The sequence below is a fragment of the Epinephelus lanceolatus genome, chromosome 14 (assembly GCF_041903045.1).
Source record: "Epinephelus lanceolatus isolate andai-2023 chromosome 14, ASM4190304v1, whole genome shotgun sequence".
NCBI lineage: Eukaryota > Metazoa > Chordata > Actinopteri > Perciformes > Serranidae > Epinephelus > Epinephelus lanceolatus.
The window spans coordinates 44,647,929-44,674,766 of NC_135747.1; the positions used below are offsets into that span (position 1 = coordinate 44,647,929).

The window sequence follows — 26,838 nt, forward strand, 5'->3', positions numbered from 1 at the left end:
GAAGTCAGACGCCGAATACAGCCGATGGCTTCCGAGAATGGTGAGAAAGTGACATGAGTTAGTCTCATATAAACATGTGCCTGCAGTGAGCGTATGAGATTGTCTTTCCCAACAAGTGGCTCCATTTTTAAATACTGAAAATATCAATACATGCATGACCTTCCTAAATGTTTTTGTGAATGGAAAGTCTGTCTATAACATTTATTGTTCCTTTAAAACAGCAGTAAATATGTGTCACATGTCTTAAATAAAGGATCTGATACTGTGTGAAAAGTATTTCATAGCTGCAGCCTTCTACAGAGGAGCAGCCACACGAGCTGAGTGTTTAAAATTCAGACACAGGTCTTCAGTGAGGTCTCTCCTTTAAGAAACAAGACATGTGATTAATCACCAGTTTGCTTTTTGGACTGTGCCTGCTGCCGTCTCTAATGTCTCCCTCCCTGCCTCCATGAACCTCACCTGCTGCTGGTTTTCCCTCTGGGAGTGGAGGCGAGCCTGGATGCATTCCCTGGTCTCCTGGAAGGCCTGTCTCTGGGAGCCTTCAGCGGGGTAATGGGTGCAGACTCCCACGATGTTGGTGCAGGAGAAGATCAGCACGTTGGACACTATCTGTGGAGGACGGTGAGGGACAGTGAGTTAGAGACTGGGGACATTTCTCTTCTTCTCTGCTTCCTGTTGATGTGAACCAACATAAACTACAGCTGCTTTATGAACACACACAATTAGTCCTTCTAATTACACACATCCAGCTGAGAGATTTTCTGCCCTGTTAAACATTAACCTTCCTCTGCAGCTCAACAAAGGAGCTCATTAAGGTGCTGCTGTCTCTATCTAACACCTACATATTCTGAAGTCACATATATTCATATGGTCTGAAGAAAAATCACTGAACAAAACTTTAAAAGATTCAAATCAACAGTTGTGTTTTTACTCACATATATTAGAGGTGAAATAAAAGACTTTTCCATGAACTCAGAAGGATTAGTTCTCTCAACTTTTACATCATGGCGTACCTTGACATTGGTATACTGCTGCAACCCTACAGGTGTGGCCTATCACAACGCTGATTACACAGCATCATTACTACACAGGTGTAAAGTGTCTCCACATCATACTGAAATACTAATGTTCTCACATGGAGTAAAGGCTGCTGCTGAGGACAGAACAAGTCTGGCTCCTCTCCAAACAGGTGCACCGCATTTTGGTGACTGATGATGGAGATTTTTAACTCAGAAATATATGTATGCAGCTGTTTATGAATCTGGAGCCAGAGTGTGAGCAAAGATTTTTGTTTTGAATCCACACCTGACCTCTCAGGTAGGTCTGTGGAAAAAGAAAAGACGTCAGACTAGGAAAGTTTTGCGGTGACGGCAGAGCGCAGGGATGAAGGTAAATATTACACACACACTGCAGCGATGCATGCTCATATTTAAAAATCACACAAGGAACGTCTGAGACTGACACACGGCGTCTAGAAACCGAAATAAGTCAGCTTCCATGTTGTAAAAGGACACAGTGACGCTGTGTGAGGAGGAGCTGGGCTGCTTCTGTGTGTATGTAAATGTGCTCACTGAGAAACACAAGCTGGTGAAACAAAGGCTACACAGGAGGAGAGGGGGCGGGACATGTGTGGGAAACCCTCCGCTGGTGCACACTTATACGTGTGTGTGTGTGTGTGTGTGTGTGTGTCCCACTAAAAGTTGAATTTTTAATTTGCAGTGAACCCTGTCCAAGTTTCCACCTATCAAACAGCCTGCGAGCTGTCATGTGTCCAAGGTAGCGGTGCTAAAAGGCATTGTTTCCATTTAGTGGCGGGCACAGAGCGGGCCCTGGGACCGGCAGCCAGCAACCCCATCTTTTCATAGAGCCATCTAATGGGCTGAATCAGCCAGCTGAATCACATTCACACCACGGGCCTCTCTGTTGCCGGAACAAACTGAACAAACACAGCACGTCTTTATCGAGTCAAAGTCCCCTCAGCAGGTCTCCATGCTCCAAACCCAGCACACTCGGAGGGAGGAGTGACTGGCAGAGGACTGAGGAAGTGAGGCACGACCAGGGAAAATAAAGAAATGAGGTGTGAGACGGAGAGACGCTGGTGAATTTAGAAAAGGTTACTTTACTATTTCTGCCTTTCTTATCTGACTGAAACACTGCTGAGCCCAAGTGGACTGACACAAGACAAATGACTTCTATGAATACAGTCGAGTCACGACTCGCACTGTTGCTCAAGTGAACAGAAACCCAGGTTTATAGTTTTTATTTGGCTGCTTAAATATTTACTTTAACTGTTCTGTTCTCACCTCACAGCGTCTCACTCAGAAACTTTTGTCCAGGAACTAAAGGTTTACTGCAAACGCTGCGTTATACAGACTTCATCTGTCTGTCTGTCCGCACACTGTGAACATGGATCTGTCAAGGTTCAACAAAGCTAAAGGCTTCAGCACATTAAGAAGAAGGTGCAGCATCACGTGTTAACATGACAGCATCATCAACACTGAGAATGTCACAGAGACAGAAAAAATGAACAGAACAAAAACCACTTGGTCATGGTTAGAGACAGGTTCAGTATTGAAGAACCACTTCTCATGGCACGATCTCTGTGGAAACACAGAAATGACTCCCTAAAAAACACCTAAAATATCCCATTGTGGGGCCCCTGGTGATTCCCACCCCTGTGACACAGCCCTGTACGAAGGTCTTGGTTGTTACAGGTCTTTTTTTTTTTCTTTAAGTATAAAGCACTGAGCCACTGATGCTGCAGCAGGACTAAAATACTGATCAGCTGATTAACACAAGCACATTTACAACTTCTCCAAATTCAGTTACAAACTTTCAGGGCGATACGATTAATAGTGTTTTTAAAAAACTGAGTCCAAAAATGACATCTGCAGCAAAACTTGATTTTCACAAGTGGACCACACAGCTCATGTTAACAGGTTTAACAGCTCAGAGGAGATGTGTCACGTTCAGTGAGGCTGAGATATACTGTATGTAGATCAGAACAGAGAGCAGGAGCATGAAGCAGTGATCATCAGAGTCACGTCAGGGTCTCATCAAAGAGACGTCACTACACACTGGAAGTTTCACAGGAGAAATGATTTCTCTGTGTAAAGTTGCAGTTGAGTAAACCGCTGCTGTCTTCTGTCCTGAGTGGTTCAAACACAATCAACAGAAAAAATGTTGATATAAGTTTCTGCAAAGCAGGAATACATTACATTATTAGCTGTTATCCAGTGCAGTGTTTCCCAAACCTCTTCTGGAGTAACTCATGATGTCCTGATGATGTCCTGTGACTGATTTAAATGATCAGCTCGTTATCAAGCAGCTTCACGACCTCTTAACGAGCTGAGCATTTAAATCAGCTGTGCTGGAGCAGGGACGGATCTAAACGTGCAGGACATGAGGTACTCTGTAGGACAGTGGATCCTAACTGGTCCACATTTCTCCTTAGTCATCAGTTCAAGGTCCACACAGGTTTAACACTTTCAGCGTCAGACTTGTGTTTGGCCATGTCGTCGAGCTAGTTTGTTGTCTGATAGTCAGTCACTCTACAGCAGGAAACAGCACTTCAAAATAAAAGCTCTGTGCCAAAAATTCCTGTACCAAAAAATAAAGTGTGTTGACAAGTTTATGAGTCACTTGTGGTCCATTCAGAACAGACCTGTGACCCACCAGGTGGGAACCACTGCTCTAGGAGAGGTTTGGAAAACACTGATCCAGCAGGTGCATTGAAATTTCACATTTCAACAATGCAGTGGTCAACATGTGGTCAGGTTTAGGAACACAAGTCACTTGGTCATGGTCAGGAAATGGTCATGTTTTGGCTTAAAATACCCACACCCGCTGGAAAGGCAGTGATGGCGCCGTATAAACAACTGCTTTTTGTGACACTGTCCCTGGTGGATAGACAGTGACCTGTGGCTAACAGACACCCACGATTGGTGGCTAAAAAGCAGCTGTAAAGACTTGCTAAAACAGCTGGTCTTGTTGGTCTCAAACAGCAGTCTGCAGTGGTCCAAAGTCAGCTCATATGATAAAAAACAACTGCTTTTCATGACACAGCAGAACAGCAACACGTCCCTAAAGGCCCTGACACACCAAACTGACATCAAAGAACTAGCGGCGATGAAAGCCAACTGTCACGTCGTCTACGTCGCCTCACGTCGCCTCACGTCGCCCTGTGTCAGTTGCATTTGAACACACTACACGGACTACATCCGACGGCCAAGTAGCACGTACGTTCTGCGCCTGCGTGAGAGAGAGCGGAGCGAGAGAGTGGTACATCCTGTCAGCCGAGGGGTTTCCTATCTGTGCAGCCGAGCACCGCAGCACCTCCACGGACTATTACATCCAGACGGTCCCGGTGTTTCCTCCGCAGGCTCCACTTCACTCAGCTGCCCGATAAACCCGCTGCTTCTTCCCACTTTAACCTGAATAACAAACCAGGGCTCGGTGCTCCGGTTGGATCCAAACGGAGAGCCGGGGCTAGCTCAGAGACTAGCGGAGGCTAACTGGCTGTGCTTCCCTCCGGTCATGCTGCGGCTAACGCTCCGCTAGCCGCTCCCAGCTAGCTCCGGTTTGTTATTCAGGTTAAAGTGGGAAGAAGCAGCGGGTCTGTGGGGCAGCTGAGTGAAGTGGAGCCTGAGGAGGAAGCACCGGTTAGCCCCGGTTTCACTACAGGCAGATTCACTCGCTACAGGGGTGAGGAAATAAAACCTGAACAGCCAATCAGAGTGATCTCTCTCACCGACAAGCTTCGCCGCCAATTCAACGTGCTCAATCGGCCAAAAAGCCGCCGATGCCAAAGCGCCAACAGTGTGGGACACACCGCAAAAACTAGGCCGACAGACGCTCACCGACGGCCCGACTTTGGTCGGCTTGGTGTGTCAGGGCCTTAAAATATATCCCCTGGAAACACCACCCTGGAAACACCATGATGACTTGCTAAAAACAACCAGTTTTATCATCTCATGGTCTCAAACAATGGTCAGCAGTCTCGCTGTCCCCTCCACCTCTTGATGTCAGAGTCAGCTCATGTACGACGTCACTGTAGAAATGTTGATATGATATGTATGATCTGTACAGATGTGTCTTATCTTGCAGAAAAATGTCACAGCTGACTTTACACAACTGTGTTTCAGACTCAGTGAAGAATGTATTTTAGGTGAAACGCCTCCTGACAGCTGAGAGTCGGCTCCAGCACCACAGAGGAGCCATTATGCTTCCTGTCCACGAGGGGCTTATTAGCACAACAAATGTGATTGAGGCATGTAATCAGCACAGAGCCATGTACTATTTGTTCCACTGAGGATTATTCCCTGGGGGGGGTGCAGGAGCCAGGCTGCTGCAGTGTGAAGGTCTGTGTGTGTGTTGCAGCTCAGACCATGAAAACGAAGGTGAAACACACACTGCTGCTGCAAACTGTCCAAACCTGACATTTAAAGGTGGCTCCTGCTACCTACCTACAGTGGAGCCAGGCAGCCAGCTGCAGCTGCACAACAAGCTCCAGCGCGGCGGCCTCGAAGCATCCCGCCCCCACACTGCCATGGAAACGGCATGCATCAGATAAAGTCTTTCGACAGGTCAATACAAATATTCCCCAGCTGCAGCTTTATTCTATTAATACTGCCGGCGCTCACTCAGCCCTTATTTGGAAACCTACGAGCTTCTCCTCGTCACAGAGAGACAGTGAGAGCAGAACAACACAGATCATCCCCGAGGTCCCAACACACTCATCTGTTACCAAATAACCACAGAGAGGAGCTGATCAGGCCTCAGCTGATTAGCACCCTTAATACATGTGAATAAATCAACGTCCTCTCAAACTTAACAAACACAATCAGTGAAGATCATTTTTGGTCATTTCCCTCAGTGATTCATTCATATTGTTTCCTTCAGCTAGCTCATACTGACCCATCTTCACGCTGTTCGAAGCCGGCTGAACCAAAGCCGGTTGACTCAGGGATGTCTCTTCATTAACAACAAAGTTTAAACACAAGCAACATAAACTCAAGGTTCCTAAATGAGCAACGGCTCAGACGCCCAGAGGAAACAGCTGGATTCAGCTGAGGAGACAAAATGTGATGCACAACAATAACAGGTCAGTGTGTGTGATGGCACTCCCACAGGTGTGTCCCTCTTTACTCTCCGTACGACGGATCAATGGAGCCACTGTGACAATCAGCACCAGCAAATAAACAGGTGCAGGAGGACAGGACTCAACACCATCAACACATCTGTCTCATTATGTGTCGTCTCCTCTACAAAGACAGCAGTGCCATGTTTAACAAATTAAAGCTGCAGTAGGCGATCTCACTTTGGTGTCACCGGGAAAACAATCCTATTATAAACTGTGAACATGTTGTCATTCAAGTGGACGTGGAGAAAACCATCTGCTCCTCCTCTTGGCTCTGGTTTCAGGCTGCACAGGATCTATGATGGGAGACTTCGGCCAATCGCAGCTCACTTCAGACAGAAGGCGTTTCTATTGGCTGTGCTACAAATGAAGCTGTGCTGAGAGTTCAGTCAGGAAGACAATACCTGTCATGCTCAGGCTGTAACTTTCTCCCTCACCCTGCCATTCACTCCTCACAACATGCTCTCTCTCTGGCTGTCGACTGATTCATCAGCTGCTCTACAATCAACCAATAGCACAGCGTCACACCTTCTCTGTCAGCCTATCATCTCACTGCTCCTCATTTTAAACATGGATCTCTTTCTGCCCTCAGTCCGTTCATGCTGCAGCCGTGCGTATACCCTCCACCTCCCCATCAGCGCCTGTCTTCTCCAGTGCAGCCTCTATTGCCTCAGCAGGCCTCAGCCAAGTCATCAGCCTCCTCCTCCTCCTCCTCCTCCTCCTTCAGTATCTGAGCTCCACAGGGGGATTTATCCTGCTGCCGCTCAGATGTCCCACCAACACAAATAATCTCCCTCTGGTGTCCAAGTGCCCACGACTTTATTCAAATCTGATCAGCACAAATCATTTGTTAATTTCTACACTTATATTTCACATTAAATGTCATCTTTATTCCATTCTTCTGTCGCTCCTCATCTAAACGCAGACACACTTTGACCTCCCTTCAGTCAAAGTCTGATTCAGTGGAGGAGAATCCTGCAGAGAAAGTTGCTGTTCCAACGTTGACAACGACAGCTACACTATAAACTGCAAACCACGCTGGCCAAATTCAAGCCTCTACAGCTGGTGACTGACAGTCCGTCTCCCGAGCTGCTGACCGCTCGCCTCTCTGGAGGAGTTACAGCAGCGGGGGGCGAGGTGGAGGGAACGTGGTGAGGCTAGCTAGATATTTGTGCTCTGATAACCAGAGAGGGCGGGGCAACAAGGGGCTGAGTGAACAGGTTACTGTATGAAGCATGTCCATACATCTGTGGTGGGAGGAGCTTAGGACGGAGCAGAGAGGGTGTATCTTTAATTCTCTTCCAGATTCCTGCCGCCAAGCTTTACCTGTATCATTAAATATCTGTGTTATTATAGTGATATTAGTTTCAATCCTGCAGCCCAGCTCTGATGTGAGGACATGATTAATTAATGCTTTACTATGAATCAGTTAAACACTGACTAGTAACCCATGATGTCATGTTACTGTCACCTTTTTACTGTTTCAAAACAAAACTTAAAATGTATCCAGACAGTTTGTACAAGTATGCTGAAGAAGCTGAAAACTCTTTATTAATCAAACCTTATTCATTTATAAAGAGGCTGTGGCTCTTTCTGTATTTCAGAGGCCTCGTTAGATTTACAGTGTAAACAACTCAGAGCTCAACAACTCCACAAGAAGTCCTTCACATCTCCACCAGGTCAGCTGATCCACAACAGTAACCATGGAAGGTGTCGGTCCAGCTCGCCGCTCTGCTTCTGTCTGTGCACGTTGTTTTAGTGGCTGATTAATAATTGCCAGCAGAGGCCATAAACACAACAGAGTAAGACATCACAGGTGTCAATATTGACCCAGCAGTCTGAGTTTCTCCCCTCCCACAGCTCTCCCACACCTTTCTGTTTTCAGCCTGTCTTACATCCACCCTGAGGCCGTGGTTTTCTTCTCTACTCCTGAGCACTCGCCACGCCATTTATACTTCAGTATGTTTCGGAGAAGCCCAACATGATGTCTGTGGAGGACTGGCGGCCAGCGTCCATCCAGCCCACACATGATGACAGCTACCAAACCAAACCAAACCACAGTGTGCTGAGGTGATGCTGATTCTGTTTCTGATCAAACGTGTTAATGCACAGGTACAGCAGCCGTCTGATGAGCACGTCCCCGTAGTGTCTGTATCACCTGTTCACCCAGCAGCATTATGATGACACACAGTGAGACTTACCTGTTCTCATTCCAAGGTCGTCAAATACGGACACTTTGCCCCTCGCCCGGCAGCGTCTTAACGTGATGCACAGGGCACCCTGCAGCGTCTCTACAGTCCCTCGTGGTTTTTTTTCCATTAAAAAAACTACAATTTTTGTAATTATTGTAGGACAGACTAAATGTGATTGCTAGGTCATTGTTCCTGTTCTTAAAGAGGCAACAGACAGCATCTTTTCCTAAATATATCATGATGAAAATAATGTGGGTTGCACAGGGTAGTGTCCACAGTAAAATCAGACTATCAGTGTTTACATAGGTTACTTAGTGGCTTTGCAATCTTTGCAATAAGCTTCTGCCCCTGGGGGCGAAATTTCACGGAAAAAATCTGCTTTACAGCAGGAAACGTGTCATGTGTTGTGAAACTGGTCGGTCAGCCAATCAGGGACTGGAGCTGGTCCTTATGAGGAGTTGGGCATGAGATAGTTGAGTCACGAGCACAATGGCAGACGGACAAAGTTTGGAGACAAGTGAAAAACGGCCTAGCAAAAGAAAAGGAGCTCCTCTGTGTGAGGAGGCAAAGAAGAGCAAAAAGGAGAGTGATAAAAGAAGAGGAAAAACAAGAGTAAACCTCAGTCAGGCGTTCAAGAGATGGAGGGAGCTCCGTGACCAAAGAGGCTTCAAAACCCATGTCCAGCTAGCTTTCTTTCTAATGGATCAGTAAGTAACACGGCTAAATGTTAGCTAGACCAGAGAGGACTGTACTGTACTGGCTGCTAGTTCATTCCTAGCTGGCCAGCATCGCAAATCGCCGCAACCAGGGAGCAGGTAGCGAGTGCTGGTCGGCTGACATCCTGGTTGCCATTCTACGGCAGCCCTCGGACAGTGATACCCCCCTCCCTTCCTTCTGTTCTCTTCTCACGGAGGCAGCTATCCACGGACATCGCCCAGCTAAGTTACGCCCAGCTAAGTGAACACTGGACTTTGTTTCCCATTCAATTTGAGCTCAATTAGAGGTATACTGGTGGCTTTACAGACTACATTTTATTGATTATCTCTGATCCCCACGCATGTTGCTCCAGTGCGATGCAACACCACTGACGCTAGGTGGCGCCAAGCTAAAAAAAAAAAAAAAAATCCTATCTGTTGCCTCTTTAAATGTATTTTATGTCCTTTTTATTTATTACATACACATTTACTTTATCTTTTTTAAGTTATTTAATTTTTTTCTTTTATTTTGACAAAGTGAAGATGAGGACAAAACTCCATCAGACGCAGTGTGCCTACCTTCTTAGGTGCTCGGAGGCAGGTTGTACCTGACGTTGCTAAGCGATCACAAGGAGCACCGCATCACTGACATCTGACATCTCTGTTTAACAGCTTTGCTTCGTTCTTACTGTTAAAAACGGTACAATTTCGCAAATTTCTTAACATCGATGAGCACCAAGTTCCTTAATTTTAGATGTGGATATGAAGCGGTCACAACATCGCTGTTTATGGGAACATCTTATTCTACAGGCCTGCAAAAATACAGCTGGTTTCATAGTTTGATCGAGGAGCTGCGGTCGGATGGAGCTAGCTTTAAGTCACACACATGTATTCTGGCACTGTTTTCTATTTTGAACATTTATCTCTTCTTTTATTAGTTTATTTTGTATCAAGTTCAAATCTTAAATACAGGCATTGATCTTTTGAATAATGTTTTATATCCTTGAATGTACACAGACATAATTATTAATTCTTTGATGTCAGTGGAAATGAGCATTGACACAATAGTACACCGTCTGTATAATCTCTGGCTCAATAAAGATATTTGAGAGATATTTCCTGTGGTAGTGGGTGGACAGGAAGTTGAACTAGTGTTGTACTAAAAGGGCTTTGTCCACTGAATCAAACTCAGAGTACTGCTCCTGAGTACTTTCGCAACTAACTCGGTCAGTGTCAGACACATTACAATGTTACTGATGGTCCAGTTGAACTTCCTCTGGTCTGTAGACATTTGAACTGGTGGAGCTGGTTAGAGGCGATGTGATGCAGCGATTCCTCCACCCCTCGTCTATCTTTAACACCACCTTGTTGAACTTCAAAATAAAAATCACTGTGATCTCAAGATCACAAATTCCCAGAGGAAACGGTCTGAGGCAAAACCACAAACTTTATTTTGAGCAGGAAATGTTAGCTGTGTCCTGGCCCTCACTTAGTCAGTCCCATTTTTATTTTAGTTTTGATTAGATTAATAAATTGATTAGGAGTGTACAGCCCCTCAGTCAACACACTGAGGCACATTGTGCTCTCTGAGGATCATGTGCTTCATGCTGATTACTGTGAGCAGCCTCAGTCTGCAGGCCAGTAGACAAGAAGGTGAAAGTCTGTCACGTGACGGCCTGCAGTTGTTTGTTGCCGGATTTTACCCCGAAAGCTGTCAGCTGCTGCATTAATGCCTCTGGACCCAAACCTGAGGATCAAACTGCAGCCAACAGAGGCAGGGCTGTTTTATAAGTCTAGTGCATGTAATATATTTCATATCACCATGAGGATCCTATAAGGCTGCTATTATTAGACCCCTGTGTTATTTCTGCTTTAGGAAGGCAGAGTGCTCTCCATACTGTACCTTCATTTAAACGCATCTAATGAAAACTGAAAGCTTTTTATTGGAAAATAATCCTGTGTGTTACTGACATGTATCAACATGAAGCATTACTGTATTCTGACAGCAGGACGTGAGGACACGCAGCACACAGGCTGCACTCACTCATTCATTCATTCATCCATCCATCTGCCAGAGAGAAGGAGACATGAAGGCACAGGTGTGTTATAAAACACATGTGTGCCTTCACAAATAGATTCAGGTATTTAACTGAGAAAAGAAACAGGAAAACTGATCATCCTCATCCTCACTGTGGCCTCGTCACATGTCCACGTTTGGTCATGGACTTTCCACGTCCACATATGGCGTCCAAGGTACCCTGGGTGTGTTGGTTGTTGACGTTCTGGGACGCCGTGTCAACTTCAGCCTGTTACATGCATTGTCTGTTTTCAAAATACACTTCTGTTTCCACAGGAAGTGTACAGTTTGATACAGTCTCTTTCAAAATAAAAGCACTACATCGGTACAACACCACCAACTGATGTTTTTTTCCTTCAACAACACACACGTGGAACATGATCCGAAACTGGAAAGAAATTAACGGCACTGCCAACCAAGATCACACGTTTCCCTAACGTTAGCATGTAGCTAGATGTAGCAGTGCTATGTAATGTGAACACTTGGCGTGGCGTGCCTGGAGCCGATCACCATACAGAGAACTCATTCACACTGCAGCAAGAGAAGAAGAAACAGAGTATTTGAAACGGTCTGAAGCCTGAGGGAGGGTGTGGCACTGTGACATCATATATAAGACACAAACATGGAGAAGCATGACAGGTCATCTTTAATGTTTATGCAGGTTTGACGTGTAAATGTTTACATGTTGTATTGAACATGATCATGTGCTGTATTGTAATGTCAACTACGAGAGACATGCTACAGCAAATACAGTTCCTACATACGAGCTCAGTGTACTCAGGGTGTGTTCAGGTCAGTATTTCCATGATGTAATCTCCAGGGAACACTTTAAGGGTTTGTTCAGCTCGGGCCGAGAGAAGCATTTTTCCAGTCCTCAGAGTTTGGTTCATTTGGTGAGGTGTGAAAACTCATTTAAAACTTGGGCACTGTGGCCGAGGGTTCGGTTCAAGGCGGCGAGCTCTGATACAGTCCCACAGACTCTGCAGCAGGTGTGAGAGCCACGCCTCTTTACACAGGTCACTGAACAACCTGATCAGTCTGGATGACACATTAATGCTGTCCATGGTCACAGACAGGTAGAAGCACAGGTAGGGGGAAGTCATGTCTGCGCATTACACAAAATGACTACTTGCAAAGTACTTAGTAATAACAGAAGTTACTGGAGGAGGTGGTGGACGGTGTGACATCAAGACAAGATGGCTGCCAGGCTGCAGACCACTGTTCAAGACCAACAAACAGCAACACTTGTTTGTTGGCACCGTTTCCACCAGTTCATGACAACACAACTGGGTGTCTTTCATCAACACATCGTGACATTTCCCAGCGACGTTTGAGCCACCAAACATGAGTGTTCTTTACAGACACATCCTGATGTTCACCAGCAGCATTTAAGCCACTGAACCTTCTTCACCAACCCTTCCCTGCTTTACCAGCGACCTTTGTCCCACTAAATACAGGTCTTTTAAGCCAATGTGAAATGTGAATATTTTCTGGTTTCTTTACAGGAGGCAGTGATGGTGATGTCAGAGACACAGAGTCAACGCAGAGCAGTTTCTCTGCAGCTGTTGTCCAACATATGAGTCTGTTTCATATGAAATTAAATCAAACCATAAACACTGAGACACTGACTGATGCAAACTGCAGGACAGAGGCCAGAGATGTTTCTTTACCCCAGAAAATAAACTTATTATTCACAATATATTTACAGCGTCGAGGTCATGTGAGCAATCACAGCAGAGAGTGTGTGTTGTCTCTGATAAATGTGGCTGAACACACACACACACACACACACACACACTTTTCTGGTTTCTTTCCTCCTCTGTGACAGTGAATTGAACATCTCCAGGTTGTGGACAAAACAACATTTGCGGACGTCATCTTAGGCTTTGAAAAACATTGATGCACATTTTTTGTTTGCATTTTCTGACATTTTAAAGGCCAAACAACTGATCAATCAATCAATAAAATTAGACGGATGATCTTTAGTCGCAGCTCGACCTGGACCGAGTGTGAAATCGCCTTCGATCACACCTCTGCATGTCCTCTGACCTCGAGAGTCACAGCCTGCTGACATCTCAGGAGCACAGAGCACCAAAATAAACAAAATATGAAGAGGAGTTTGTCTTTGGGAACATTTCTGAGTTGTACTTGAGCACGGGGGCACAACAATGCTTTCAAGCAGGCCTGCTGCCTCACAGGAGACGCTGAGCTCCTGGGAACCCAAAGGTCACTCGATGAGTCATGCCTTTGAAGAAGAAAGACAAGCCCACCGACAAACAGAAGAAAAAGCATGTTTAATTTTTCATCTCACGCTTCAAAAGAGGAGAGACAGAGAGGGGACACTGACGATCTGCAGATTCTTCCAAATATAGACGCTGCATTTCAGCAGCGGCCGTACGGGACACACGGCTGCGTGCGACTCTTTCATGTCAACACCTCACACTCAAATCTGTTTTTCTCCAAATATTTGAAACTCTGACAGGAAACAAATCCATATTTTAATAGCCAGGTAGGTCTGTGCACCCAGCGCGCCTCTATCCACCGTGACAAAAGGAAGAAATGACAACTTGTAGGACTCCTCTCTGCCTGCACAGATTTATTCAGAGCTGGGAGGTTAAAGGATTCAGCCTTCATCTGGTCTGAGGCCTCAGAACGAGCACAGCCTTATGAAAAGGGCTAAAACAATGCTACAAATATCCTGTAACACTCTCAGCGTGTCACAGGAGAAGCCTGAGCTTACAGAGAGAAAAGAAGCGGACTGAGACGGCGTCCCTGAGTCTGCCGATGATGGAACACCATGAGAAACGCTGGTGCGTCTCCTGGGACGACTCGTCCTGTGGTAATACTCGTCATGCATTCCCTCGGCTGAAAAGATTTCACACAGATAAACCTCGACATGTTCAGTGGCATCAAGATGGCAGGAAAGGAAACAGAGCAACAACACTGTTTATCCCAAAAAAAAACACATTTAAACCTCAGCACTAAAATTATAACTACAGTTATCAGTGTACCAATAACTTTCATACACAGTCACATAGTTTTCTTACTGAACGTTAAAAGACTGATACTCTCATGACTTTAACAGAATCAGGAGGCACAGCCAGCAGACGTTAGCTTAGCTTAGCATACAGACAGGAAGCAGAGGGAAAGTGTTAGCCTCACACCATCCAATGCTCAAATATCTAATCACCTCTAAAGCTCACTGATTAACACACTGCACCTGTACATGTGTCAGTCTGTGCACAAACACACATATACACACAACAGATTGTACTTTCTATGGAGGATTTACAGTCAGAACACCAACACTCCTTCAGACAGGAGGCAGTGATGGTGATGTCAGAGACACAGAGTCAATGCAGAGCAGTTTCTCTGCAGCTGTTGTCCAACATATGAGTCTGTTTCATATGAAATTAAATCAAACTATAAACACTGAGACACTGACTGATGCAAACTGCAGGACAGAGGCCACAGACGTTTCTTTACCCCAGAAAATAAACTTATTATTCACAACATATTTACAGCGTCGGGGTCATGTGAGCACTCACAGCAGAGAGTGTGTGTTGTCTCTGATAAATGTGGCTGAACACTTTTGGAGCTCAGTTATTCTGTGCTCACTCATGTTGGTGTGAGTGCTTCTTACTGTATCCGTCTCTATGTTTCGCTCAGTTCCACATTTAGAGTCCAGACAAAGCAGCAGGAACAAATTCTGACTACTTCATTATGTGTGAGAGGGAACAGAAAGCTACAGAGCCGTCAGTCTTAGAGGGGAAATTATTGGGTCCATGAGTGACTGAGTGAGTGGTTACATGTGAATGATTCACAGCTCAAAGTGACGACTCTCACCAGTGGTAAGGCTCTATAGATGGTAATGTTGAGACTGAAATATCTCAGAAAATATTAGATGGACTGCAGTAGTTGCAGCTGTTCTTTAATTGAGAATCAGTGCAGCAAACAGCATTTGTTTTTACAGAGACATGGCTGTGTTTTCAGCCTGCATAGTGCCATGAAAAGGGGTCGTTTTTAACCCCAACATCACTGCATTCTCTGCTGGGATAGTGGCCAACGTACCAATGGTGCAGGACACCATTATTGGCACATTGGCCTAGTTTTCGTGACAACAATTCCCATCGTCGTCACAAAAACTGGCAGACTAGACAGACACTTTCCGACGGCCTGGCGCTGACTGACAGCCGACAGTCGGCCTGGTGTTTCAGGGCCTTTTAAGGCCCTAACTTTGGACCACAGCCTCCACTCTCTGAGAAGAAGCACACTGTTTAAAGCCATTTCTCAGGTCTCCAGAGGTTGGGAGTTTCACAGTCAAAAAATGAGCGCGTTATGAGAGAAGACCAGATTCAGTCATAAAAACATTCTTCATATAAATAATTACATAAAAGAGAGCAATTCTCTGAATTTTATGATCCTGACTGAAGCATTCAGCAGATTTAAAGCAACAGAACATTTCAGACGCGTCCAGTGAAATGGTCGTGAAGTTGGCTGCACATTGAGCACTGGTGTTTTATATGGAGTTTGGACGCCTACTTTTAGTACTCCCATGGAGTGAGCAATATCTGTGTCTGCGTGCCAGCTGGCTGCCCATTATCTCAGCCTGCAATATCTCCTCCAAAATTAAAGCCAACAACAAACTCCCAAAGCAACTGAATAAGCAGAAAACAGCCTAAATCCAAATACTCCTATTTCTCAGAGGGAAAATGAACTTTTCATAAAACTGACACGATACAACAAATCACAAGACTCAAAATGGACCCGAGGAACCTGAACGCAGCGCTCTAATAGCAGCAGCAATAACAGAGGGAACGATCCCCGACAACACGAGTGCTTAACATATAAAGTTACATCAAGTTAAACTAACACAACGTGGATGTGCGACATGATTAAAGGACGCTGCGGCGCCGAAGGTTACTGCTGCTCAAACACACAGTGAGGCATTATGGGAGTGAATCATGGTCGTCTCAGGAGCAGTAACAGAGCGAACCGACCAATAACTCCTGTTTAGGGAAAATAAACCTGTGTGTGTGTGTGTGTGTGTGTGTGTGTGTGTGTGAGAGAGAGAGAGAGAGAAAGCTTAGTGAAAGTACCAGCATTCCAACATACCAAGCATACCTCTCTGACCCAGCAGGGGATAAATATTAATGCTCAGCCTCAGTATATGTGCAGCTCTACTCTGCTCTGTATATTGACCCCACAGCATTATGTAAAAATAAGACCATAAAAAGGAAAAAGTGTCCACTGTGAGGCTCCATGATCTACACCAAAGAGCGTCCAATGATGACTTTTAAGGACAAAAGAGAAAAATATTACACAGCGCTGATACTGGGCGACTGAAAACCTGAACTACTCAGACCAGTGTCCACATATATGCAGTGAAGTAAATTAAGTTGCATCACAAGGCGGACACATGAGCCCTCCACCAAACCCTTTTAGTCCAGTCCCTCTGGAACCAGCAGTAACCCTTCAGACATGGTACCTAGACCCTCGGTGTGTTCAGACAGTCCTCTTAAATGTGGGCGGGGTTGTTGTCACTCACTGCTCCGTCCAGCACTCGCTGTATTTCCTCATCAGCGGTGACACAGATGGAAGTCTGCACCTGGTTTATCGTCCACAGAACGAGGCTGCACGCCCACATTTTCACAACAAAATAGAACAGGCTGCAGTGAGAGTCTCTCTCCATGGGATATTTAAAAATAGCAGCTTTGTGCATTTAGTCCTTCTCAGGCAAGCTCAGGGGTTTAGTGTTGCTGTAGCCCACAGGAAGTGAGGATTAGAATATATGACCTTCACATAATCCGCTCCAAATTAATCTATATTTTTAAAGTCATTACTAAAAGTGTGTGTCATATAAAAACTAAAGTGATGGTCAAAGTTGTCACAGTGAAATTTAAGGTGTGCTGATGGATTCACGTCATCAACTCATGCATTGAGTAACATTACAAGTTAACGTTCCACCTTAAAAGTTGCCGGCAGTCGGCCCAGTGAATGAAGTGATTTTTTTCTCTTTCATTTTATAGTTGTAGTTTACTGATGTATGAACAGAGGTTACATAAAACCAGAGTGAGCGTCCTCTACTGACCAATCAGACTGCAGGGTTTCTAGCTCCACCTTTTAGTACCAGATCTGTGTGCTAGGTACCCCAACAGAGGGGGGACCAAACATGGGGACGCTAAGGAACGCTTCTGTTGGGACCATCCACAACTTTCACTGTGGAGACAGAAAAAAAAAGCGTATCAAAATAAACTGTGCCGTGCCTCCGTTCAGCCATATTTTAATTTGGGGGGAAAAAACTATTATTATTATTATTATAATAATTATTATTATTATTAAAACTTATCATACTATCATATTATATTTAATTTCTTTTAATATATCAGCCTAAATCCTGCAAACTGGCCCCTTACAAATATGTACTGTAAAAATTCATACATTTTTAGACAAAAAAATGAGACAGTAACATGAATAGGGTGAAAGTCATATCCTAAAATAAACCTGAAAGTGTGTTTTGGACGTTTTCTTTACACTAGTCTGATAAAAGACATGTTGTAGAAGCAAAACAGCCCAAAAATAACCAATGCATGAAAAAACTTTATTGTTTCACCTGGATTTTCCCATTTGGGGTGGTGGTGGGATTCTTTCAGCTGATATGAACCCACAGACAGAATAAAGGTCACTCAGGAACTTGTGGCTTCAGAGGTCAAAGACAATCTGACAAAGTTAGAAGCAGCAGCAGGAGGACAAGAGGAAGAAGCTAATAAGTAAAGTTCCAGCTCTGTCTGTGGTTCCTGACCAATAATGGTCCAACAGGAGCTTAAAGACGGACACACACACACACACACACACACACACACACGTGTGTCAGTCTGATCTCCCCTGCTCCTCTGCTTTGTTCCACAGTTTTCTCCACATGGCCCTCGTGATGTTCTCTGTCTGCCCGTCTGTTGTGTTTGGGTGTCTGGGAGCCGTCCGGCGGCCAGCGGCCATGACAGTTCTGTCTGAGTGATCAAACACACCCACGCTGTGATTTCCACAACAGCGAGCCAAAACAGACTGGAGGCCCTCGGAGGCTGTTGGACCGAGTCTCAGTTACAACTGGCCCGTTCACTGACAGTTTACACTATAACACCTTTCAAAATATGCCAACTGCACCACTGAGCCTGCCAAAACCCTTCAGACTGTCGTCTGCTAGTGTCAACATTCCCGAAAAAACATATCTCAACATATCTGCAACAGCAGATCTGCAGACTGGAGGAGCAGCTCTGTGGTGACCTTTGGGTGCTGATTACATACTGTTTGTTTGCTTATGTCATCGTCTCAATAACTTCACAGGAAGTCAAACAAACTTCATTGTGTATCAGGTAAATACATCTCAGCATCACCTGAACTGTCAGAATGAAAAACTAGTTTCACGTTAATTGGTTTTGTGAATAATGGCTTTAATCTAACACTTTAATTTAGTCCTCCCAGTCTGAGGCAGAAGGTCTCTGCTGAACGCTGGATTGTTCCCTCTGAGTTTGGAGTGAGTTGCTGCCCCAAACGAAGGAGTTCAAGTGTCTGTGGGTCTTTTTCATGAGGGTAGAGGGGAGCCTGAGATGGATCGGCAGTTTGGTGCAGCGTCTGCAGTGATGCAGGCCCTGGACTGTCGTGGTGAAGAGGGAGCTGAGCCAGAAGGCAAAGCTCTCTATTTCCTGGTCCATCTCCGTCCCAACCCTCACCTATGGTCATGAGCTCTGGGTAGTGACTGAAAGAATGAGGTCAGAAGCCCTTTTTAAACAGGAGTTGTGCCAATTTGCAGGAAAGCCCAATCAGTCTTTTTTCAGCATTGGCAGTATAAAAACAAAATCAGGGAGTGCAGCAAAATGCCGCCTACCTACTTTTGTTTATACAGAATGTGCCGTTTTCGGGGCAATGGGGGGCGTGAGCAAGTAACAAAACGTGTAGCTCAGCGTGTGACGTAAACAGTGACGTGGGAGGGAAGCCGCGGCTGGTCAGTCCTTCGGTGATTCTCTCGTAAGTCGGCCCGTCCTTCACCGTCCTCGTCATCTGACGGTTAATGGCCTCTTCGTTTGCGAGGACAAGGAGGGCGCGCAATTCCTTGTCTCCCCAGTTGCTCATCTTTACAGTGTCTGTCAGGTTTGTGTTTCCCTCTTGCTACTAGCTGCTCGCTAATTCCTGCTGTCAGCTGTTTCCTGTTTATCCACTGCCAGTGGCTCGCACGTGCGGCGTCATCAACAGCTCCTCCCACAAGTCATCAACAGCTCCTCCTGTTGCGGAAGGCCGCCTCGGTCTGTTTAAACTAAAAGGGTTCCACCAATATGTCTACCCTACGAGGCGGAAAATTGGGCACCTCGGATCAACTCGCCAATCCGGCTCTGTGTGTCTAAACGCTCGCAGCTTGCCGGCAAAACGGCCCAACATTCGCAGAAAATCTGGCAGTGTAAAAGGGGCTACAGATACAAGCGTCTGAAATGAGGTTTTTGTGTCAGGTGGTCTGGGCTCAGCCTTCAGGCATGGACACACTAAGCCACTGGTCAGCCGTTGGTGAGCGCCTGGCGCCCTTGTCGGTGTGGTGTGTCCTGTACTGTGCAGCTTCTTTTCAATCATTTAGGATGCTGAATCAGCGTCAGCAGAGTCCTTCCATGAATGACCTCCCTCTGACTCAGCTCAGCTCAGGTGAGGAGAAGAGAAGCTTCAGTGAGTAAAGGAGGAGCTTAAGTCCAGAACCAACTTGTTCCAACAACCACCAAGATGCATCTGCAGAAATGTTGAACTCTAAGCTTCAAAACCTGAGTCATCAAACCAGTGGGTGACATCACGGCAGCTACGTCCAGTATTTTATACAGTCTGTGTTTGAAGATCTGAGAATCAAACAGTAAACTCTCAAAACTTCAGCTCCTCCAAAGCTTCTCCCTGTTCTTTCTTTCTCCTCCTCTGAGTTGTGCTTTGTGTCAAACTGAACTCAGAACAGAAAGAGAAGAGAAACGAGCGCCTGTATTTCAAACCGAGAAAGACAAACTGAGATTGTTTCACGACAATCAAGAAAAACTGTGCTTGACTTCAGAACTGGTGGTTGCTGGTTTGCAAACGAAACAACTCGAGCTGTTTCCAAAACCTTCAGACAAAAAATGTCTTGAAACAAAGACTTACATCAGCAGACTCATATCTATGAACATAAAACTAGTTGTGTATTAAAAGCAGCCACAGCACAGTGTGTTGATCATCTGTCTGTTGTCTGAGAGTCTTTGATGCAGCACCTGTAAAAGCTTTTTTCAGTGTGGCCATGTCTGTGTTTTATTGTTGAAGCACCTGAAACCAGAGATAAAACCATGACCAGCACAGTTACAACTCAAGACATTAAAATTAACATTTTATATTTCACACAGAAAATAAAAAATGTTATTGTATCTTACACTTGGAAATAAAGTGTTTAAAATCCTGTAACCATGTTAGTGTGGTCGTGCCTGAGCCCTGAACAGTGTCTGCTGAGTGTAAATCATGTGTGAGTGAAGAAGAATATGGTCGCAGCGCTGCCAGATGGGAAATACCACAGAGCATATTGGGAGCAAGATTATCATATGTGGGTCATAACCATGACAACACATAGGTGTGAATGCTTCTTCTTTTTTAAAAACACACATCTTTTGAATAGTAAACATTCCGCAGCCTTTTTATTTTAAGGTTAACTGCATTAATTAATTAACTCAAAGGCACCTAACAGTCTCCTGCCTGTATGGGAACAACAAAATGAGGTGGAGGCTGCTCTGGTCTGTTAATATCATCTCCAGCAGTGGAGAGCAGCACACACCATGAACTCTGGGAGGAGCCAAGACGCTGAGCGGAGCAGGTGCAGGGTTTCTGATGTGAAACAGACTGAGCAGAGTTACTTTGGTTTGGTTAATGCTGCAGTGAGTGTTGGTCAGCTGGTCTCGTTTGTTCACATTACCGCTGATCACTGCTCCGCTCCGTTAGCGTTCGTCTCTGAGTGATGTCATAGGAAGTATTCACATCATGTTCACCTCACAAATGTTTTTCTTTAGATTTTAAATTAACACAAGTTTGTAACCGCTGCTTTTTGTAAAGATGATTTACATTTCAACTCTAGAGTGTCGGCGCTGTAGATTGTTCCGCTGCTCTCACAGTTTAGCTCCACCTCTTTATTTCTGTCAACATCACGTTATGAATAAACATTTAGATCATCGATTATTGACATTTGTAAATCGATGCTGAATCGTCCCCGTCCGCATCATGATGCATCTTTGTATACTCATCCTCCTCAACCTCTCTGCAGCCTTTGACACTGTCTCTCACCCCATCCTCCTCACCCGCCTGGCAGAATACCTTGGCCTCACTGACTCTGCCCCTCTCATTCTCCCGCTCCTACCTCTCTGACCGTAAACAATTTGTTACCCATGCTGGTTCCTCCTCCTCCTCCACCTCCGTCAATCACGGTGTCCCCCAAGGCTCAGTGCTGGGCCCCCTTCTGTTCAACATTTACATGCTCCCGTTAGGCAAGATCATCCGCCACCATGGTCTCAACTTTCATTCTTATGCCGACGACACCCAGCTCTACATCAGTACAAAACCCTCTGCCCATCTGCCCCCTCAGTCTCTCATCAATTGCCTCCTTGAAATAAAATCCTGGTTGACATGTAATCTACTCAAACTCAACAGCAACAAGACAGAGCTCATGGTTGTGGCCCCCAAGGCACTGCTCGGGAAGGTTGGGGATCTAATCCTAACCATCGACGGTGCCACCATCTCACCATCTGCTGAGGTCCACAACCTGGGAGTGATCCTCGACTCCACCCTCTCATTTCAGACCCACATCAAATCTGACACCAAATCTGCTTTCCACCACCTGAAAACATCTCCAGACTCCGGCCATCACTCACCGACTCAGTTGCAGAAACACTCATCCCCTCTTTCATCACTTCCCGCCTGGACTACTGCAATGGCGTCCTGTTCGGGGTTCCCAACAAAACCCTGGACAGGCTCCAATATGTACAAAACTCATCTGCCAGGGTCCTCACCCGCACCGAGCCCTGGCAGCACATCACCCCCACCCTCATCCATCTCCACTGTCTCTCGGTCAAGTCCTGCATAATCTACAAAATCCTCCTCCTCACCTGCAAGTTCCTCCACGCCCTCGCCCCACAGTACATAACGGACCTCCTCCACCCCTACACTCCGTCCAGAGCTCTGCGCTCCTCTGACTCCGGCCTACTCTTCATCCCTCACTCCCACCTCCGAACTTTTGGTGACCGGGCCTTCAGTGTCGCTGCCCCCACCCTCTGGAGCTCTTTCCCCCCTGTAACCCACAACGGCCCTTCACTGGACATTTTCAAATCCACCCTCAAAACTCATCTGTTCACCATGGCTTTTTAATTCGATAATCCATCTCATGCCCAGTGCACCATCACACAGTGTCTCTGCTTTCTGCTGTTGGTTATAGTTTTGTTGCTTTTCTGTTCGGCTTGTGTTGTATTGTATTGTTCTGTTGGTGTTATTGCTTCCTTACTATGTATTGTAAAGTGACCTTGGGAAAGGCGCTATATAAATTAAAGTTATTATTATTATTATTATTATCTAAGAATCATTTCCCCACCTCTACTCCTGAAGTTACATAAAAGGTAAATGCAGAGTGTTCTCCCCTTCACAGGACAGTCTGCATCCAAACACACACTTATTGTACAGAGACGCCACCACAGGAGTGATGACTTCCTTACTTCCTGTACTTCCCTGGATTCATCTCTATAGTCCTTTCAGACACTCGTACAAAACAACTAACAACAGTTTGTCTCCTCCACTCCTCCTCCGGCTCTCAGCTTTTGTTCTGCTGTGTTATTTGTGACAAGCCAAGCTGATACTCACGAGGCACGAGGAGAAGGAGACTCGCGCGGTATTAAACACAGCGTGGTGTTTTCATGGCAACAGCTTCAGCAGCTTTCAGAGGGACTAACTGCTGGGTGGATGGATGGTGAGAAAGAAGACGTGCTCACTATTTTTACAGGCAATAATCACTTTATTTCCTCTCACAATACGCATGTCACACCTTCCATGGCCTGATGGCGAGTGGAGTCGTCTCACAGCGTAAATTACAGCGAGGACGTCGTGGTTCATTGTTCAGAGCTCTCATTAATGAGTCTTTACAGATCTGTTAATGTTGAACTCTGCGAAGACGAAAAGCTTCAGAAAATGTAGTTAGGAATAAAGTCTGGATCTGCAGCTATGTGTGTGTGTGTGTGTGTGTGTGTGTGTGTGTGTCAGTGTTTTACTGTAACTGTGCTCTGTGTAGTTTCCAAAGCATCTTATGTTGCCCATAATCACACTCTGCTGCACAGACGTATTTACAGACCCTCAGTGACCAGTCTGCTCCTTTAAGACTGGAAACTTGAAACAGAAAATGATGCTTAATGTATCAGAGAAAGTTATTACAGTCAGTCAGTCACCCAAAGTTACACCGCTCTGCTCTCATTAAATACCTCTCATAGTAACTGTGAAGTGAACCTGAAACCTGCAGGAGGCTCAAACTTTATGGTTTGTTTGTTGTTTTCTCAGAGGGGGGAGTATATAAACTAGAGTCACCACCCAGTGGTTGTATGACTCCGCCCACCAGTCCACCCTGTGGTTGTATGACTCCGCCCACCAGTCCACCCTGTGGTTGTATGGCTCCGCCCACCAGCCCACCCTGTGGTTGTATGACTCCTCCCACCAGTCCACCCTGTGGTTGTATGGCTCCGCCCACCAGCCCACCCTGTGGTTGTATGACTCCGCCCACCAGTCCACCCTGTGGTTGTATGACTCCGCCCACCAGTCCAGTGTCTCTGACAGTCTCCATCCATGTCAGTGAAAACATGGATGCTTCACACACAGAAGATCTATACAATCAGCACAGTTTCAAGATTAGAGTCACCAATTCAGTATCTGACCAAATGTCTCCCCTTCTGTTCCTGAGATATGACGTTAAAACATGATGATGTCACAGTCAAGCTGACCTTTGACCTTTCGGATATCCCCAAGCTCAAAACGATCTGACTAAATGAACCAAACTAAAATCTAACTCTGACCATGAATGGATCATCTAGAGGTCGTTCAGTCCTTCCTTCAGTCTAACTGATTTTATTTCAGGATGTCTTCCTTCAACATCCTGGCTCATAATTGTGGCTAATTCTAGTTAGCTTGCAATGCTAACAATTACTAGCTAGCTTGCTACTAGTGCTAGCAAGCTCTTGAAAATACAATACTAAAAGGGGAGTTTGCTCCGTGGAGAGTGGCAGGAGCTTAGTCCATAGGGACTTGGGTTGGGAACCAGAGGGATAGAGTGTGGACTAGTAGCTGGAGCGGTGCCAGTTTGCCTCCTCCATCTGCTCGGTGCACCTGTCCCAGGCAGCCTCCTCACTGTAGTGTGAGTGGGCGGAAGTTCGCTGCATAGATCAGCCTCTCATTGGGCAGAACGAGCCACCCGCTGAAGTCCCGCCCTACCACCTCCGGTTGTGTAGCAGTTTTCAACCGTTTTCAACACGTCCTTTACTAACTTTTGCAGTGTTTGATCTTGCGGGGATGTAGCCATTTTTCTGCCATGGTTCGCGTCCTGTAGGTGATATTTTTGTGGGTGTGTTACACCAAAACCTGTTTCCCCCCGGCAATATTTTTGCAAGCGCACCGTTGCTGTGGCACCGCCCAGAACGACTGTGATTGGTTGAAAGAAATACAAGCAGCCGGGGCGTTTTTTTTCTCCAATCTTAAAGTGAGAGTCGGCGCAGCCAGACCTTTCTTTTCTTGAGAAAGGTCTGGTGAGCGAGACTAGCTCACTCTGACATCTCTCTATAACGCATGTACAGGTCTTGTTTGTGTATGTGTGTGTGTATGTGTGTGTGTGTGTGTGTGTGTGTATTTCAGGTCTGTGTGTGTATGACAATGGAGTGAACAAACTGAATTCCCCCTCAAGGATTAATGAAGTATTTCTTCTTCTTTCTAAAGCAGGATTTATCCCTCTGCATCGAATCGACACCGTACCCTATGCTGTAGCCTGACGTGCAGCTCCCCAGAAATGTAACTCCACAGTGTCACAGTGACGCAGACCTCCTGTCTGTCTCTGTAAGCTGAAACCATTTCCCTCAGTGGAAACAAAGCTTTGATTTACTTTAATTTCACAGATAAGAAACAATAAATTGTGAAGACAATAAAGCCTCCAAACACTGTGTGTGATTTATCCTGGCTGAAATATGAGCAGAGCAAATCTCTGCTAGCTGCTAGGCTAATTTATACAATGTAAAATGCCATAGGCTTGTGCTAATAATGTTAGCATGTTGTATTTGCTTGGAAAATGTGTCCAGATAAAGACAAGTGTTTGTCTGTGAATGTTGCGAGTTATAGTGAAGCTGATTTGTGTTTGAAACTGTCTCTATTAAGCCGTGTTTAATGTGTGTTTAATGTGTGTTTACTGTGTTTTTAATGTGTTTAGTTTGTGTTTAGAATCAATTAAACTTTACAGCGCTTCACAGAAACCCCACCGCCCACTAGTGACTTGGAGGTGTAACTGCAGAGCGACACAGACACACCATCACAGAAGTTTAAATGCTCACAACAGCGTAGGTTACTGCTTAGAGCTGTGGCACAAATACGAATCAGCCTGAAGGAGGATCTAACTTTACATTTTTACTTTGAAAGAGAAAAATCTTTTTTTCTTTTGATATAAATTAAAGAGTCTCTCCACAAACCCCTATCCTCAGGCTTTATGTACAACTTAATATAAATACATAGATCACTATTTTCCAGTGACAATTAATTACATCAGTCGACCCTAAAACAGCTCTGGTGACATGAATCTCAAGAATGCACCATGTCACCGTTCACTACAGCGCAGACATTTAACACACGTGTGCTGAGAATGGATTTAGAGCCATATATTGGTCAAGAGAGGAGATAAGAGGGCGAGGCATCTGCTTCCATCTTATCCTTGTGTTAGTGTTGTATAATAAATTCAGAGCAGAACAGTCTGAGCCTCACTGGAAAAAGTTAATGCAACTATTTTAGTTATTTTCACCTGCAAAAAAAAAGCCTAAAACATGGCAACATACATCAGTTTTTTAGGAAAGCTGCGGTGGAATCAGCCATTTAAGGCTGAAACAATCCCAGAAATAGCCTGTGAGATCCCGCTGAGGCTGCTATATATAATTATAATTTTAAGACTGGGCTCCAGTATGAGAGCTCAACTTCAAACCTGAGTTGTAGCATCATCCCCTGAGACGCCCACACTGCCTGCAGCTCTGCCTCTGCTGAATATGAGTTAACAAGCAGAGACACGGATCAGGAGCGCTCCACGGGAATAACAGCTTCAACTAATCTCTGACCTGTAGCTCGTCAGGAGTCGTATCCTGCTCTGCATTTCAAAGCAGTCACGGTTAAAAGTCCGTCCATATAAGGCCAGGTGGAGGAAACTCTGAACCTTATCACACCCCGCCGTCCGCCTCGCAGTCATAATACATGTGGGAAGCATCGCTGGAGAGGGATCTGAGGACTGAGGCTAGTCCTTGACAACCAACCACAGAATAATGATAACTCCAGAGCTGAAAGACGGCTCTTCCCGCCCGATATGGACCATCTGTAATTTCAGAGCCAGCTTTAGCTCAATCTAACCAGCCCTTTCTAAAAATAACAAGAATAAACAGATGTGCAGACACGTTCCTCTCCCTCTGGTGAGAATAAATGCACTCACACAAC

The 26,838-nt window shown here is 45.4% G+C and overlaps 1 protein-coding gene across 1 annotated transcript in view; it reads right to left on the minus strand.

The window, feature by feature from the left end:
- The window catches only part of adcy5 (adenylate cyclase 5), a 115,109-nt gene that overhangs the window by 53,806 nt on the left and 34,465 nt on the right, over positions 1-26,838 (minus strand). The window contains exon 2 of the mRNA XM_033617496.2: positions 460-609. Coding sequence (XP_033473387.1) covers positions 460-609 — 150 coding nt within the window. The remainder of the gene's footprint in view (positions 1-459; positions 610-26,838) is intronic.